Genomic DNA, 17486 nt, shown 5'->3' on the forward strand with positions numbered 1-17486 from the left:
ACCGGCTTCAAGGCTGAGCTTGATAAGTTTATGGAGGGGCTGGTATGACAGGACTGCCTATAATGGCATGTGGCCCATCGGCAACTGCCGGTAGCAAAAATCCCCACTGGCTGGAGACGGGACACTAGATGGGGAGGGCTCTGAGTTACTACAGAGAATTCTTTCCCAGTTGTCTCCCTGGTGGGTCTTGCCCACATGCTCAGGGTCTAACTGATCACTATATTAGGAATCAGGAAGGAATTACCCCCCGGTCAGATTGACAGAGACCAGGGTTTTTTTTAACCATCTTCTGCAACACAGGGCCCAGGTCACTTGCAGGTTTAAACTAGTGTAAATGGTGGATTCTCTGTAACTTGAAATCTTTAAATCATGATTTGAGGCCTTCAGTAACTCACTGAGAGGTTAGGGGGTCTATTACAGGAGTGAGTGGGTGAGATTCTATGGCCTGTGATGTGCAGGAGGTCAGACGAGATGAGCACAATGGTCCAGGCTGATTTTAGTAAGAGTATCTGAGTAAGAAGATACAATTTTAAACCTATCCAGTGACCCTCAAGTGACTTGCCACAAGATGTCAGAACATGATAGTATTAGAGCTGAGTGGGCCTAATATTTATTTATTTTTCTTTCTTAATATAGAAATTAGATATAATGCGCCTGCCAGATATTTCTAAGTTATCTGCAAAAACACTAGAGTTTTCAGTTGCCTAAGTAGCCCCTGGAATTACTGTTAAAGTTGTGCCCCTCCCCATCTGAAATGGCGCCCCTGCAGGCACAGAATTTGTTGTCGCCCCCGGCCACACACAGCCCCATTGGCCTGACTGGAGCCGCCCTCCCAAATATAGACATCAAACTACGTCCATGGTTATTAGCTAGTGCTGAGAACTGTGGGCAAACTGCAAATACTTTGCATTCATCGTATAGCGTGCAGGTGAACATTTCTGTGCAAGCAAGTCCCTATGCACAGAGAGGGCCATGTCGAGGTGATTTACAGAGGGAGGTCACTAGAACAGTCTTCCGCGTTGCTATACTAATGTGACTGCTTGGGGGACAATTCTTGTAGCTGTTTATTCCAGGAACATCCACATTGACTGTTTTGCTTTACTGAGTTGTTACACTAGTCTGACACCCCGTCAGCACGGATGGTGGCCTAACATGCATCCACCCTTCCCCACAAATCCTACAGGAAGGGAGAGAAACGCAGGCATCAGGCAGGTGAAGCTGCCTTTCCCTTTCTGTTGGCATAGAGCTGAGCAGTTAGCAGGCATGTGGGGAAGGAGGCCCTGTGAGCCTTACATGATGAAGAAATAAGAGTCTCAGCCCGTCCCAGTACCTGACCAAACCAGAGGAGGGAGGACAAGGGTAATAAATCAGCTGACGTGGGGGCCAGGTCAATGATGTGCACATCTGAATGGCTAATTTCTAAGTCACACCGCAGCTGTATGTGTCCTCTTCACCTCCCTTCCCATCTCACCCTGTGCAGGGCTTTGACAGGGTGAAGGAGGAGAGAGGATACATGAGAGTGGAGGAAGAGGGAGGAGAGGTGGGGTGCCTGAAGAGAAGGAAGAGCCAGGGAGATGGAGATGTAGTAGCAGCTCCAGAGCATCAAACTGGCTGCAGCAGTCAACCTGGTGCACAGCCACCGTGACTCACAGAAATGCCTGGGGTCCATGAGCGTCCAGCAGCTGGGCACTCCACTTCCGGCCTCCCCTCCTCCAGTTCCACCTACCACCAACCCACTTTCAGTGCCCAGCAGATTGGATTCCTCCCGCAGTTTTTCCTAGCATTGCCTCTGATCCTGGCAGATGGAGACTCCTTCTCCAGCCCTGCCCTTGGCTCCCCGTATCAGATGGATTTGCTTGCCTTCCTCAGTCCTCTCCATATAACAAGGCCAGACTCCCATTTGGTGCTGCAGCAGCTCTCCAGCCTCCTGCTCCCCTCAGTAACCTGACTCCTCCCTCTTCCTCCAACTCCTTGTCAGGATCTTTAGCCAGCATGAGAGGCACACTAGTTGCTGGGATGCCCCTGCAGCTCCAAGGCTGGGCCCAAGATTTTAAACAATAAATTGCCTACAAGCCTTTTACTTGATTCTACCTGTTAACAAAGTTTACAGCTGAAGGTTCTTACAATTTTTATTGCACATAATGTACATCCAATAAAAAACACACTATACTGTATCAAAAATTTAAAAAAAACAGACATTCTTATGCTACAGAAATACCAACACTGGTTTTGAGGAGCTTGGCTTCTTTTTTTTACAAAGTGAGGCCATCATCAATTCACAACTCCCAAGGCTGGAAAGAGTCAGCACATCTCTGAAGATTAAATAAACAGAAGTCAATTCTCTAGGATCCACGATTTCCCTGTTGCAAATTTAGCAAAGCACCTGGCAGCAGTCCAGTTTGGAAACTAGATTATGTAGCAAGGTGTGGTTAGGTGAGGAATGAGTACGAGGCTCTGAAGGTGTCCAGTGGTCACTGCAACAGAACTGTGGGGGTCTCCTTTAAAAAAACAGGGGGGGGGGGGTAGCAGTGGAAATTGTCCAAGCCCAGGCCACATGGCAACTTGACAGGAGTTCCAGTACGACTTGTAGTTCTCAGAAAATAGAGTCGACAGTATCTTTAACAAAGAGGTCTAGCCCTACAGATTCCAGTACGCAATGCTCTACCTCAGTCCAAGCAGTCAAAACACACCACTGCATCTTGGGACCTGTAGCCTCTGAGGTCCTTATCACTGTATTAAATATAAGAGGGCTGCAGGACTCCTGGTACCCATCTCAAATCTGTAGAATAAGAGTGTTTGTAGATTGTATGTAAACAGTATCTCTTCCTTGCATTCTCCACAACACAGCTGTTACCAGTAAGTTACCTTTCAATACAGTAAGTAACATTCTGCATTTCTGTATCACTTTCTTCCATTCTGAGCCATTCAAAATGCTTTCCAAAGGTGGGCAGCCCTCATTCCCCTCTTCTACAGGTGAAGCACAGAGAAATTAAGGCTCAGACTTTCAAAGCAGCCATTCATTTTGGGTGCCCAACATCAAACACCAGTGGACAATTTCAGAGGTGCTCAATACCCGGTACCATCAACTGAAGTCAGTGGGATCTGCTGGTGCTCAGTATTTGCTGAAAAACCAAGCCCTAAGTGTCCACTGTTAGGCACACAACAAATGAAGCAACCAAAATTTGAGTCCACTTGCCAAAAATCACAAAGTGAGCCAGGAACAGAAGCTAGGTCTCCTGAACTACCCACTAGACAATGTTACCACCACAACACTCCCTGTCCCTACCCCTCAATCTGTAGAGTGAAATCTCAAACTGAATAAACAGACTGAAAAAACAATGTGGTCCCAAAGACAAACCTGAACATCTGGCTGTTCTCACTGCTTTACACATCAGGGCAAAGTGACTTGTTTCCTGCTAGTGTGGTGAGGTAGGCAGGTCTGTTTCTATTCTAGGACAGAACAATCCAGGGGGATTTGACCTGCTTCCTTCCACGGCCAGCACGGCCTATGGAACTCTTACCATTCAGGCAGGACCTTATGTTCCAACACTGATGCACTCAGTGAGGAGCTTGGGAGTAGCACCCTCTGTCAGGCACTTAGAAGAAGTTCTGCCTCTAGAAGCAGCAGTTAGAAGCAAGGCTGAAATAAAATCTATTTGAAAAGAGGAAGGCAAGAGGGGAGGACAAGAGGAGAGGAAACAACTGAACAGGAAAAGGCAGAGGAGGACAGATAAAAGAAAGTGGAATGGAAGGGGAAAAGATGACAGAAAAGGCAAAAGGAAACTGATGGCTAAAGAACTAGGAAAACAGGCAGAGGGATCATATTAACCGTATGCTGAAACTCCAGCATAACTGGTAGTGGCCTTGGTGTCCAGAGATCCGGCAGGCACTCTTTCAGCAGGGAGTGGGATGGATAGTGCTGAAAGCATGTAGGGTCTCTGCACCTCTAAAGCAGAGTGACTGGGGACAGATGCTTCCCTCACAGTTCCAAGCCATTCGAGCACGTCCGGGAGCAATGTTCTGACTGAAAAACCAGCAGCATAAGCACATGTGTGCAGCAGATTCTACCGGGGCAGGGAGAATGTTTAGTAGCAAAACAGAAGAGCAATTCTTGAAGAAGCTCTGACACGGAACAAGGGGAAGAGTTTTAGAGCCTGCAGTGGGGAAGTGTGAATGCACCAAGGCAGCAGGGAAGGGAGAGGAGGCTCCAGTCAGTATCGTTTGCATCCCTTTTTCTTGCCCCCACGTTGCTGCTGCTTCTCTTTCCGTGCCCCAGCCGTGGTAAAGGTGATACAGTGAGCGTCCAAAAAGTCCAGCAGTTTTCCCAGCGCAATCTTAATGCCATTCTGCTTCAGCTCTGCCTGCAGCCCAGTCAGCTCAAAGGGCTGGTAAAGGAGGATCTTCTGGTACAGGCCGGGGTTTGAATGGATGTAGCGTCTCACTGCCTCCAGCTTATCTGCCTCTCGGGCTGCAGCCTGAGATGCTGGGAACTCCTCGTCCTCTTCAGATGTAAGCACACCTGTCTCAAACTCATTGGAAGAAGAACTGAAAATGAGAGAGAGGAGAGATCAATTAAATGCCAATGATCATGGACCAACAGGGAACATGGTGGAGTTATAGATTAAACGCCCTTGTGTGGCCCTCCCTAGTGCTATGAATTCTCTAACATTTTAGGTCTCATGAAAATAACTGTCTGATGGGACAGGCAGCGTGGGCAAGCGTTCAGTGAACTTCCATTCTCAGCTCTGCCAATACCCCTCCTGCTTTACCGGCAGCATCTCCCGCTATTCCAGGCTTGGCCCCCTCATACATAGCTGTGCTGGTGCTCCTCACACCTGACTAGCACTACCTGCTTCTATTCTACTCTTGGACTCCTTATGCACAGCTCTGTTACCGCACCTCCTGTGACCAGCAGGGACCCCTGCTATTCCAGTTCTGGGCCTCCATTCAGCTCTGCCAGTGCTTCTCACTTTTGACCTACAGAGCCCAGACATCCCAGGCGTGGGCCTTTACCAAGCTCAGAATATCAGATATGCCAAACTACGGTTTTGTGATTGACAAGAGATCACTAGGAATTAAACTGAAACCCCCCCCAAAAAGGATATGTGGGTGACCTAAGCCAAGGACAAAGGACAGGGCTTCTCAACTTTGCAGGAGAGCTGAGGTGTCTCCCCCACGCCCCTGGACCACACCGGTAATGAGGTTTTCCTTGCGGTTTCAGTCCCTTACCTCTGTGACCCAAAGGAGTTGTCACTTCCAGCTGCTGAAGCAGCTGCAGACTCCTGAGATGCTGAGAGGACCTGTCCATCAGCACTGCCCACCAGAGAATCTTTAACTGGAGATGTAGCTGGAGATAAAGTAGCTCCCTTTAGCCCTCTGGCTCCTCCTGGGTGGCCTTTAGTTTCAGCTGTTTTCTTAGTCCTCAGATAGCCTGTTGTAGAGGGGCCCGTTGAGCTGTCAGCATCACCACTGCCCAGAACTGGCAGGGGAGGGACCGAAACCCCCAGCTGCTGCTCGCCCCCTACACTGGAGGCCTTGGAATTCTCTTCTCTCAGTTCAATCAAGTCCGGTTGGGGTTGGCTGGGGTGCTTGGCAGTGGCTTTCCGTAAGGGTGGTTGGGAGGATGGGATCTCATCCTCCGAGTCAGAGGACATGATCTGATGAGTATACTGGAATATCTCCTTCAACTTTAACACCATCTGCCGTTTTGGGAGAGGACGGACTCCAAATCTAAAATACAAAGGTGACACTTTAGTTAAGCAGTATGGTAAACTTAGGCTGATGTGGTGACGCCCCATCTTTGTGGCGTCGCAGCATGGGTGGAGGAATTGAAGGCTCCAGTCCCACATGAAGTCTGCAGTCCAGCCATCACTACTAACTGGGTCTCAAGCAACATTTACTGGAATGCCATCAAATGTTTCTCTCTTGCTGAAAAGGGGCTTCTCTGTCAAGCTACTTCCCTGCAGATATCTGCACATTAAGAAACTGGCCTTGCTCTCCAAGGTGCTAATGGAGGCAACACTAACCTGTTTAGTTCCTTCTTCAGCTCTGGGGTCTCCATGATGGAGTAAGCTGGTACTGGTGTTATGGGAACTCTGGGGGGCTGGTTTCTCTTGTGACAGGCCGGGTCTGCAGCAAAATGAAATTACAATGAGAATAAATATATCAACATGGAGGGTCCTGGGACTGGCTGATGATTTCTAGTCTTTGTGAGAGATAATACAAAGACACATAATAGTAATATCTAGGGCATCATTTTCCCCCAAAAGATCCCACAGCCCTTTACCAGCTATCTTATGTTCATTTTAGACAGAGCTGTGAAAATTTTGGGGGAGGTTTTGGTGGACTCAAGTCGGCCTTTTATTGTTTTATTTTTACTCACTTTACCTAAGAAAACAGTTTAATTTAAAAGAAAGGACAAATTTTGGACCCAAAGTCCCTATGCAGTAAGGACAGGCACCTTTTGCCAGTTAACAAAAGGTTGTGTTATTGAACTTTGTAAAGAGACCACGGCTGGCATGAGCCAAGTCTGTAGCACAGGAGGGTGAAATTCAGAGGAGAGGGGCTGTTGTTCCAGAGGTAAACAAATGGGTCTTACCTCTCTGGAGAGTAGAGTTTGGTCTAGAACACTGAGCTGGGTCTAAAGCAAAATTAGTTTGTTGGCCACTTCCTAATCCCTTACTGTGAAACTATCACCCAAAATAGCATGACTAATTAACACTATGAGATCCTGGACAGAAGGAGCTACATCAGTCTACAGAGATTTAAAAACTGTAATCAAATAAGCTCTCCAGCAATGCAGAGAGGCAAGTGTCAGGTCACGTGTATAGATATTTAAGCTGAAGCACAGAGATGTGAAGTTGCTGCCCAAATCACACAGTGAGTCGGTGTCAGAGATGGGAAGAGCCCAACCTCCCGCTCATATCCATAGTTCATACTATTTCCCCATTCACAGGTCAAGATTTGGGTGTATTATGAGAGCCTCTGGGAAGGGGCCCAGAACTGGGGCTGCAGGTCAGGACTGAGGGGCACTGTCTGAGCTTTAAAGGAAAGCTTGCATGACGCCCATCTGCAGGCTGCCTAGTGCTTGCCAGTGCTATAAATCTCCCAATTTCTTGAGTGCCACATTCATATGCGTAAAAAGAAAGACAACTGCAACTGCTCTACTGACAAAGTAGCTGGTCTGAAGGCCTCACGTGCTGTTAACGGAAGGGTCACACAGTGTTTGAACAGTAAGGATCATACTGATACCAAACCATACCCACAGCAGCCAAGCATCCAGTAGGATTTAGATAAAAAACCCACCTGTATTGTGACCTTGATATCGCTCACTGCAGAAACCTCCCTGAGGAATGGGACTCATGAAACAAACAATGTGAATGAAACACAAAAACACTTTTTCTATTCCAATAATACTGAGTGTCAGGTGGAACCCCCTACCTAGCAACGAGGAACTGTGAAGGTGACACTACCTCTTTGGCACCTGGCCTTGAAAATCATGTCAGACCAGCAGGCGAACCACCTGAACACAACAAGGTGAACTACAGACAGAGTGACAAGTTCAAATGAAAACAGCACAATTCATTGCAATGTTTCTAGGATTCATACAAGTACTTACCAGGAGTCTTTAGGGGCTGGGTATTCTGGGCAGCTGCTGCAGCTGACACCCTCTGTGTGAGAGGAAGAATCTCGGGGACTTCATCTTCATCCCACTCATCACAGACTTTCGAGTTCAAAAAACGTAGCCTATTGCTCACTGAAGAATGTGCCTCAATAGGACTCTCTTCATGACAGAGCAAGGTCTTTCTATTACCAACAGGATTTCCTCGAAGAGGAGTGCTACCTGTAATTTCCAGGGCTCTGGTTGGACTCTTCCATTGGTCGTGCTGAAAGCCACTTTCTCCGTGGATGAGACTGCTGGTATTTGCCCAGTCCACCCCCTCAAGCACCTTGTTGTTATCTTTGATTGGTGACAGATGTTCGACACTCCAGCAGTCGTCATCAACTGGAATTGGTGGCTCATCACCAAGCAGGAAGCTGCCACTTGAATGGAGCAGAGCCACCTCCTTTTCCTCCTCACTGTCCTCTACCTCAACCACACTAATGTCTGTTTTATTCTCCAAAGACAGCTCACGGCATGGAAGGCCTTGTTTGGGTGAAGACAGGTTTTCTGAAGACTTCTCTTTCACACGAACACAGGCAGGTGAGAGTGGAGCTGGAGAAACTCGCAGAGAATCCTTCCAAAAGTGACCTAAAGGGCTTCCAGGAGAGGTTTTTTTGCTGACTGAGGAGTACTCTGTAAGCAAATGTTTTTGTGAGGAAGTTGCAAGTAACAGATCTGAAGTTATCTCTGGAATCTTCATAGCTTCCCCAGCTTGTTTATGGTCACTATTATTTACCAATAAAGCTTTAGTCCTGTGCTTAGACCCTTGACTCCTGAAACAACTCAAACTTGTTGCCTGGGTCTGTGTTGAGCAGTTCCTGCTTCTGGTAAGAAGAGGTGTGTCTGGCACCAACCATGAGGTGTCCATGTTAGAGCTCTCCTCATGGCTCAAATTCAGTCTGCTATCAATACAGGTCCCAACCTGGTTGTTAAGAGACATCTTTCCTGACAGCTTTACAGCATTCTCACTGTGCACCTTGTCTTGACTTCCTAGTGACACTTGAAATGGTCTCTGGTGTATTGCAATGTCAGCAACTGAAACAGGTCCAGAGTTTGGTACCTCGTGCTCTTGCTCCACTTTCTTACAGTTACAATCCAATCGCCTGGAGATTTCCATTTCCCTCAGGGAAGGTTCAGAATCTGATTTCTCCTTCATTTGTTCTAACTCCATTTCTTCATCAGAATCCAGCAAAAGAATAACTTCAGCCTCTTGGTTCACATGAGAAGCAGTATTCTGAGTTGTGAGGACCAACGATGAGCAAGTTGGGACATGTTTTTGCTTTTTTAAATCAATGCAGGGAGACTTTGCTGGAGAAAGTGTGTTCTTTATGATCTTCTCAAGTCCTGAATCATCATTCCGTTCGCTGGCTTTTTGGAAGGATGCACCATCAGACTGAAAGAGTCCTTTATTTTGCTTTTGCTTTGGTGCTGATACAGGAGAAATTTCTGTGGATACTCTGGAAAATGTCCTATTTGATTCTGGAGACATAGGTGATGAACCAACAGCTGGCAAAACTGGTGAGGAAGGGTTGATAAGAGGACTGCTACACAAATCACTCCTAACTGACAGGAGGTCTTTCTGTGACTGATGGTGAACAGGTGGATTATTAACCTCAACAGGTGTTCCACTGGAAATCTCTCCTGACTCTTTGTTGGCTTCATTTAGTGGAGAAGGCTCACAACGTTCCCCTTGGGTTGCGGAAAACATGGGATCATAACTTTTACTGAGGTCAGCATCATTGTGTTGGCAACTAGGGAACAGTTTTTCCCAGGCATCATCCTCTTCTTCACCTTGTGAAATCTGAGAGAATCTAGAAACCTTCACTACTTTGGGCATTCTCCGACAGCCCTCTCTTTCATCAGAGGCTCCACCATGGGAAGCCGAAACGTCACCACACTCACAAGGCTTACCCTGCAAGTGCACAGGCGCAATTCGTGTAATGCTCATGTTCTCACTCCTACTTATACCTAGGATTTTCTTTTCTTGCCCAGGTGATTCACAGCTGGATCTTCCCAGGCCAAAATTTTCCTTCCATTCTTTAATCTTGCTGCTTGTTGAGGGAGATTCACACACCACCACCTCTTCATCCTCAGTCTGTCGGTTCACATTTTGGGCCTCCTCTGTTTCACTGTAAGTGCATCTGCCTGTGCCTTCCTCCACCTCTGCTTCATCTCGAACAGTCTTTCGCTGAGTGGCAACAAACTCATAAATTTCCTCCAGTTCCTGCTCATCCACTTTCTCATTGTCTTCCTCTTCCTGGTCTTCAGGTTTCAGCAAAGCTACTTCTTCCTCATCTTCATCTATCCACATTGACCTCAAGAGCTCCTGGAAGTTCTCAGCTCTGTTCTCACAATTCTCTTCTTCCCCCACGGAGAAAAGTTCATCTCCTGAGTCTACCCCAGCATGCTCCTCCTTCTCCCCAGGGCTGTTTCCACATATAGAAATCAGTTCACTCACACCAAACCTGCAATGATACAATGGAAAGTTATTGTTTTTCCTCCACCAGTTAGCTGGTTCACCAGCATCCTCAGCAGATTTCCTTACAAGAATCATGTGTCTCATTTCCATTAGGTGCATCAGCTCAAACCTAACTTTATTATTCAGAATCCCCTTTCCCAGCTGATACCCGAAAGCACTAGTCCCACTCCTTAAAGCTTATATTTAAAGGTAAAAGACTTTACATGGCTGGAATTAAAATTCCTAGCACCGCAGACAAAATCAAGAGGCAAACCAAGAGCCCTCCCAAGGAGCAGGACCATTATGATTACACTTCTTGTGTTTCTGCCTCCATCATGGACTCCTTTGCTAAGAAGGCTCTGATGTCTGAGCAGCTTCTCCCTGAAAGAGAAGCTAGTAGGCTCAGTATAGCACCCCCCAAAGCAGAGAACATTTAATGCTCTCAAGGGTCTAAATTTGCCACACTGCAAAAAGGGGCAGAAGGTCAGGTATCAAGGACAGAGCCTCAGTCAAACTGATAGGCTTAGAAAATATGCTTGATACATTCCATCGATCGGACATACAACATCCATGCAAACTCATCAGCCTTGCTGTAGCTACATTGCAACTCCAACCCACAGTCTGCTCTGTTTCCACCTATCTCTCCTGCCGCTCACTAGGCATAAGAACTAGGGCCTGGTTTGTGAATGTGTCCTTGCAAATTAGATGCAGTTTCCTTAGCGGGACACAATCAATTTGAAATTTACTCAGTCAAAAGGTCAAGTTTTACACCTTCCCTGTGTCCATTTTTGTGGTTTTAGAATCATACTTTTTTCCCGTTTTTAAAAATCTGTTTCTGTCTCACTACTTCGAAGGAATATACAAACGTCAGGGGAAACTGACTGACTAGTTGTTGGTACGGAGGAAAGTACCATGAATGCACAGAAAATATAGAATATGTTTTTCTTTCACTTCTTTCACTCCGAGTCATTAGGTGTTAATTGTAAAACTAACAGGTCCACATTTTCAGAGGGGTGATTTTTAAGTTGACAGAATCCCTTGAATCTGTCTGTTTTTTAAGGATTATTTCTGAAGTGCACTTAGAGTCACGAAATGACAGTAAGGCTGATAGCGCAAGGTAGTGTTACACACAGTATTGATCTTCTCTCAGCAGGTCTTCTGGGGATTAACTAACTATACTTAGTGAAGTGCTTAGTATGTCTTTCATCTGAGGTTCTCTAACTATTATTAGATCGCCACCAGCAGCAACAACAGAGACCATGGAATCAAATGCTGCTGAGGACACTTGGGACAGAATGGAATGGCTTGTTCTCCCCCAGACTATAATGGGCCTGTGCTGACAGGTGTAACTTGGCAGATACACCCAGTGGGAAGATGAGGGGAGTGACACTTTTGTGACAATGGTCACACTGGAAACGTACACAGAGAACTAAAAAGTTAGTTGTAGCCACTCAGGCCAGGAATGAAGATGGCAGGCTAGATGTGTGCAGGAAAACTGTAAAACACTGACCATCTGAACTGAAAGGACTTCACCTAAACCAATGCAGCCTGGGGGAGTCACCTCTGCAGAAACTTGGGTGTAAATTCCCAGGCTGGGACCCTAAATAAATCTCACTGTGTAAGTGACTAGACAGCAGCATACACACCTGATGGCAAGAGCTCCCACATCAGAGAGCACCTCGGCAGGGATACTGGTATCAGCTGCATAAAGGTACTGCAGAAATGCACGGGCTGCCTCGACCGTCACTTCACTCAGCAGCACTCGACGGGTCTGCAAATTCCCATCCTCTTCCACTAAGAAACCTTCACCGTGAACCTGAGAGTGAAAAGAATCAAACAGCCAAAGCAGGGTCATTTGTCAGCAAGAGAGGGGCGCAGGGGGATCAGCCCCAGAATGCCCACAGCAGATCAGACCTTTCATCCACCAAATCCTCATCTGGACTCTGGCAGTAGTCAGTACCTGAGACTTCAGAGGAAAGCTAAAAAAGTCAAAGACGCAATGCTCTTTATGGGGGCGGGGGAGTGTTCCTCCTAACCCCTACAGCCATATGATCCTTCTGTATAACTGCCACACATCAGTCATAACCTTATCCAGCCCCTTTCTAAATCCAGTACCTTCCAGAGCAGTGAACTGCATAGGCTGACTATATGCTGGATAAAGAAAAGTTTCCTTGGATTGGTTCTAAATTTACCAATCATGGGTTGCATTGAGCAGCCTCTTGCTTTCCAGTTATGGGACAGCACAGAAAGGAGGGACTGATCAGCTTTTCCCATATCCTTCGCAACCTGAATCATACCCGCTGCACCCACATGGATCCACCCTGCTCCCCTCTCTTGCTGGGATGCTTCCACCCTGTCCACCCCTAGCATCTACTGCAGTATCTGAGATTCTCTCTTATGGTACTGAATGTCACCCAAAAGCTACATCTAACACTTAGAGCTAGGGCTGTGATTCCCAGCTTGTGCAGAAATACTCACGCTAGCTCTTATTGAGCTAGCATGCTAAAACAGCAGTGTAGTTGCAGTAGCAAGGGTAGCAGTGAGTGGAAGCATGGGCCAGCTGCCCGAGTAAAAACCCTCTCAGACCCCACAGACTTGTACTCTTGGCCGCTAGCCGTGCTGCTGCTCACCACCACCCACGGTACTATGACTACACTACTATATTTAGTGCACTAGCTCCTCAAGAGCTAGCATGAGTTTGCCTATGCAAGCTGGGAATCAATCCCCCAACTCCAAGTGTAGAAATAGCCAAACAGAAAACACAGGCTCCCAGTTGCTTCTGATTCCTCTGTTAACTCCCGGTGGCTCAAGATCTCTGAAAATTGCAAGACCTGGCTCTTACAACACGCCCCTGGCCAACAGAGAGACTAAATGGAAAACACCACACTGCAGAAAAGGGAAACGATCCACACAGAAGGGATTAAACACATCACGTAGGGGACGGATCCTACAACCATTATGCACACAAGTAGTTCCTATGCACACAAGTAATTAATGAGGACTACTCAGGTAAGAAAGGGTTGCAGGGTTGGGCTATGGATCAGTGATGTTGGGAGTGTGCATGGGGCTAAACCATGACCTCAGTCTCCTAACTCCATTTACAAAGGGGTCTCAGGGCGTACAGGTGCCTCTGAGTTAACAACATTTAAGGAAACTCAAAATGTGTTCAGATGCTGGTGGCAGCTCTTGGTACTACGACCTAGGGTTCAGATCCTAGACTCAGGGCCCGTCACACTGCACTGGTGGGATGCTATTGAGGATGTATTGTGGGCTGCTCGACTGCACACCCTGCTGGGGAGCGTGAGGAGCATTTCACTGTCCTTGGTGAGAAGTTCTGTTCAGCACTGTTAGCGCAATGGCAACTGTGGGAGGAGAGGCCTTGTACAGGGAAATGGTTTCTACTCTGGGGGACGGGTGGAGACCGACCCTCATAAAGGTCACGCACAGGCATAGCTAGACTCTCCACAGTCTAGTCCCTGGATTTCATGTGTCACCCAAGCTCAGCTCTAGGAGAAGGGCATGACAGATGTACCCATCAGGACACACTAGCCTAGGCTTGTGTGGGGTGGGAGGCTATGGAAATCCAGAGGGCAAACATATAGTTAGATAGATACCCTCCCATATAAACTGCTGGCAGATTGCTGCGTCTACCATCCCCCTCACTCCTTCAAGCAAACTGCCACGCACTCTCTTTGACAACACCACAGGACTCTTGCTACCTGCCTGCGGGGAGGGGCGGGTGGCTGCAATTCACAGCTGGGTCAGAAGTGTCTTCTGCACCAGGCTTTAGCACCTGCTCCTGACTCTGAAGCAGTACTCTCTGTAGAGACTGGAGCCAATCCCCTCCTAGTTAGGAGGAGAGTACCGCATGGCAGCTGCGCCCAGAGACAGCAGCACTGCCAGAAGGAAGAGGAAGGCAGCACAGCAAACAAATGCAAAAGCAAACACCTCCAGCCATACTTACGACTTCAGTCAGCTGTGGGCACCGTGCATAAAGCACAAACATATGAGCATAAAGGACTTCCCCACTGTCTACCTGGAACTGGACATCACTTAGATGGGGGTTGTTGACCATTCCACTGAAATCGACAGCCAGCGACCTGAGTGAGGACTAGAACAAAGAAGGAAGGAGAGAGAAAAACGCTGTAATTCATTTCCCTAACAAAGGCAGAGGGGATAACCCAATTTGTCAGTGCTGCTGTACTCTGGGCCCAGGTTTGGATGGATTTAGCTTTCCCCCTTGTGATGATTCATGTCCTCGATTAAATTTCACTTCTAAGCCAACAATAATGAATTTCAGAAGCAACTAGTATCAAGCTTTCCCTTCGGAGTTACTACCCTGCAGTTGGAGTCATGCCTCCTGCTGAGCTTTGTTACCCTGCCTGTTCTGGCAGACAGGACAATTTTAGTGAGACTTCAGTTTAACTGGCCTTAAACACACTGGGCCAAATTCTCTGCAGACATAGCGGCAAACAGCTGCATTTACTCCAGCAGAGAATTTGACCCACAGGCTGACTGCAGTGTGGGTAAGCAGTGCTCACTGGGATGTACTCAGCATCTAAGCCAAACTTGGGAGGTGAGGCTGGAGCAGACTTCTGAAATTGTTCTGACTGGTACTGCAGCTAGAAACAAAGTCATGCCATGAGGTGCACCTATCCCCAACCAATGCAACAAGCATATCAACACAGGGCCTTCCCAAGCGACATCAGCATGCTAATTTATAGCACCTCTCTGGTTGCAATGTCTACCTGGAATTATTTTAACTGAATGCAGAATAATGGGAAAGGGCACAAAGGAAAGTGGAAGACTCAGGGACTGCATCATGGGATACAGAGCCTTTTCTTCTCTAGTTCATTGTAGTCTGGCTCACACTGATCTGAGCTGAGCGATGTCACCATCTAACTGGGTGTTCCATGGCTTGTGTTCTCACTCCGTTTCCCAATGGATAGGTACACTGGGTGGGATTTTCAAAAGTGCTTAAGTGACCTTAGGCGTTTGTCCAGTCACTCAGGCACTTTTGAAAATCCTACTCACTTGTCATTAAAAACACCCCTACTATTAGCAGAAATAGGGTCCCTCGCTGGCAGGCTGAAGAGGGCAGACATGGAGACTGAGTTCCCTCACATGGCTTGTGATGGTGCCCCGGGTCAGGACTGGGGCACACTGCCAGGGCATCACGTGAGGGAAACTTGCCCTGCCACCTCCTGTGCTGCACCTGTTCTGAGGCTAGAGAATTTCAGTACCCAGGCTGCCAAACCAGTGCTTTTCACTAGCATGAAATTCAAAGGAAAAGAAAACAGCGTATGGTCCATTTCTCCTTTAGGAGCTTTGGAACTGCCCCAGATAGTCAGATCTTTAAGAGACTGAATCCAACTAGTCTGATATCTGGCCACCAGACACCGCCTGTTCTTTGAAGGAAAGTGAAAATCCTCATCTTGTCAGTTGTACACTGGAGGGGCTTCCCCCACCCAACTAGGAATCAGCTTACACTTGAAGCACTGGTCACAGACCGGGTACATTTTTAACCTGTAGTAGCTTGAGGAACTGCCAATGTTATTCCTATAGACATCTGCGCGAGATGCAGCTCCATCTGCAACAACACAGCTCTTTAATTTATTTTAGCAGTTTCTGTATTCTGCAGCGGACTGTGGAAACCAACATTTGATTTGACACAGTACGTGCTCATGGGCGGCTGATACTACATAGTACTGAACTATCAGTGCACATCCTAAACAGTCTTCCTGGACTTGCTAGGTTGGCTAGAGAAGGCTTCATGGGTCTGGGCAGCAACGTGGAGGAAGGGGGAAGACAGGAAGCAGAGGCTGGAAACCAATCAGATGTTTCTCGCTGTCTTATTCTTGGCAAGATGTTCCCTTACAATGCCATCGAACCAAACACACTGGTGCCACATTCCGGGCAGGGAGCCAAGATCGGCTCTCCTGCTGCAGCTAAAATCATGAATGAGGAAAAGGGAAATGAATTCACACTAGAAACCTTCTCCTGGCTGTACAGTAGCCTGGCAAAAGTGAGTGGCTGGGTCTCAATCCAGTTCTGAGTGGACAGCTGTTCACATCACAGAACCCACACACTGCTCCTAGCAGCATCAACAGCAAGGCCAAGTTCTGCAATATGCCACAGAACTGAACTGCCGCATAAAACAGAAAAGGCTCTGGCGTGAGGCACAGAGGCTGAGCAGTGTGAGGAAGCCTGAGCTCCTCTGTCTTTGCTCTAATTCCGGGCACATAGAGAACTGGATCTTCAAGGATTTTTTGATCGCCCCAAAGGATCACAGTCTCAGACTGGAACTTCTGCTGGAGTTTCTGCAGCGAGAACCTCAGGCTGAGAAGTGGGGCTCCCAAACCCGCAACAGATTACATGCCAGAGCTTACCACTGACCCCTAAGAGACTGGACTCCTTTCAGAAGTCTCTTAATGCTATCAGCCAAAAACAAAAGTCTTCATCCTCAAGGATTCAAAATATATCTGGCCTGAAAATCCACAAGACGCCATGACATGTGCACCAGATAAATAAAGGATAACAAATTTCCACTACATAAAGTGGATGATCTTGATAACAAAGATAAGAATTAGAAACCTCTACAAAATTATACATATACTGCAAGTGTGGGAACTTGAGTATGATTCTGCAGGGCAAGGTCCCTGCATCTGGGGTTAAATGTGATCGATGAAGCATTACAGGCTTGATGGGAAACCCCCTGGGGATTGCATACCACTGCGCACCATGTGGGAGTGCAGAATCTGGCAGGCCGCAGCTCTCAAAGGACACTTCGACCCATCCAGCTATCTTCTCTGAAATGTGTTCACCTACGGACTCAGGGTACCACAGAAAGATTTTCTTGGAGAGTAATAATAGTGCTGAGCTCTTACAAAGTGCTTATCATCCATAGATCTCCCAGCATTCCATCCCATCTGCAGCTTCTTATGCCAGATGGCGTGAGTTCAGTGTAAATCAGCCTGACTCTGTAGGAACCCATCTCTTTATTTTTATTTATATAACTAGGTGCTGGATAGACAGATAAGAAGACATGGTTTTCTGCCCTGAAAAGCTTAGAAACTAAGTGCATTACCTCCTGTACACAAGGCACTTGTCTTTACACAAATCACCTGGATATTTACCTAATGTTCTCATAGTTTAGATCTTTCCATTTCCCTGTAGGACAAAGTCTTGGTCACATACACAGGCCTCTTTGTGGGCATTAGTGAGACACTGGGTGTGTTGACATCAGCTGCCTTTTCTGATGATCCCTACCACAGAAGGATGGGACCTCAGGGCACCTCTTCCTTTTCTACAGACAGGGATGTATTTTGTGTCACTCTCTAGGTATTTCTGCTCTTACATGAATTA

The 17486-nt window shown here is 47.2% G+C and overlaps 1 protein-coding gene across 4 annotated transcripts in view; it reads right to left on the minus strand.

The window, feature by feature from the left end:
- Positions 1–1216: 1216 nt before the first annotated feature.
- SLX4 (SLX4 structure-specific endonuclease subunit) overlaps positions 1217–17486 on the minus strand; it is a 39961-nt gene continuing 23691 nt past the window's right edge. For 3 of the 4 annotated variants that reach the window (XM_073362753.2, XM_073362751.2, XM_073362752.2), the window contains 6 exons: positions 14086–14232; positions 11768–11937; positions 7619–10128; positions 6027–6129; positions 5230–5730; positions 1218–4545 (listed from right to left, as the gene is read on the minus strand). In XM_073362753.2, the coding sequence (XP_073218854.2) occupies positions 4212–4545; positions 5230–5730; positions 6027–6129; positions 7619–10128; positions 11768–11937; positions 14086–14232 (3765 nt within the window). In that variant the 3' untranslated portion in view covers positions 1218–4211. Of the gene's footprint in view, positions 4546–5229; positions 5731–6026; positions 6130–7618; positions 10129–11767; positions 11938–14085; positions 14233–17486 lie in introns of all 4 variants that reach the window. The other variant, XM_073362754.2, reaches the window with a different exon arrangement.

This window comes from Lepidochelys kempii, chromosome 10 (assembly GCF_965140285.1).
Source record: "Lepidochelys kempii isolate rLepKem1 chromosome 10, rLepKem1.hap1, whole genome shotgun sequence".
NCBI lineage: Eukaryota > Metazoa > Chordata > Testudines > Cheloniidae > Lepidochelys > Lepidochelys kempii.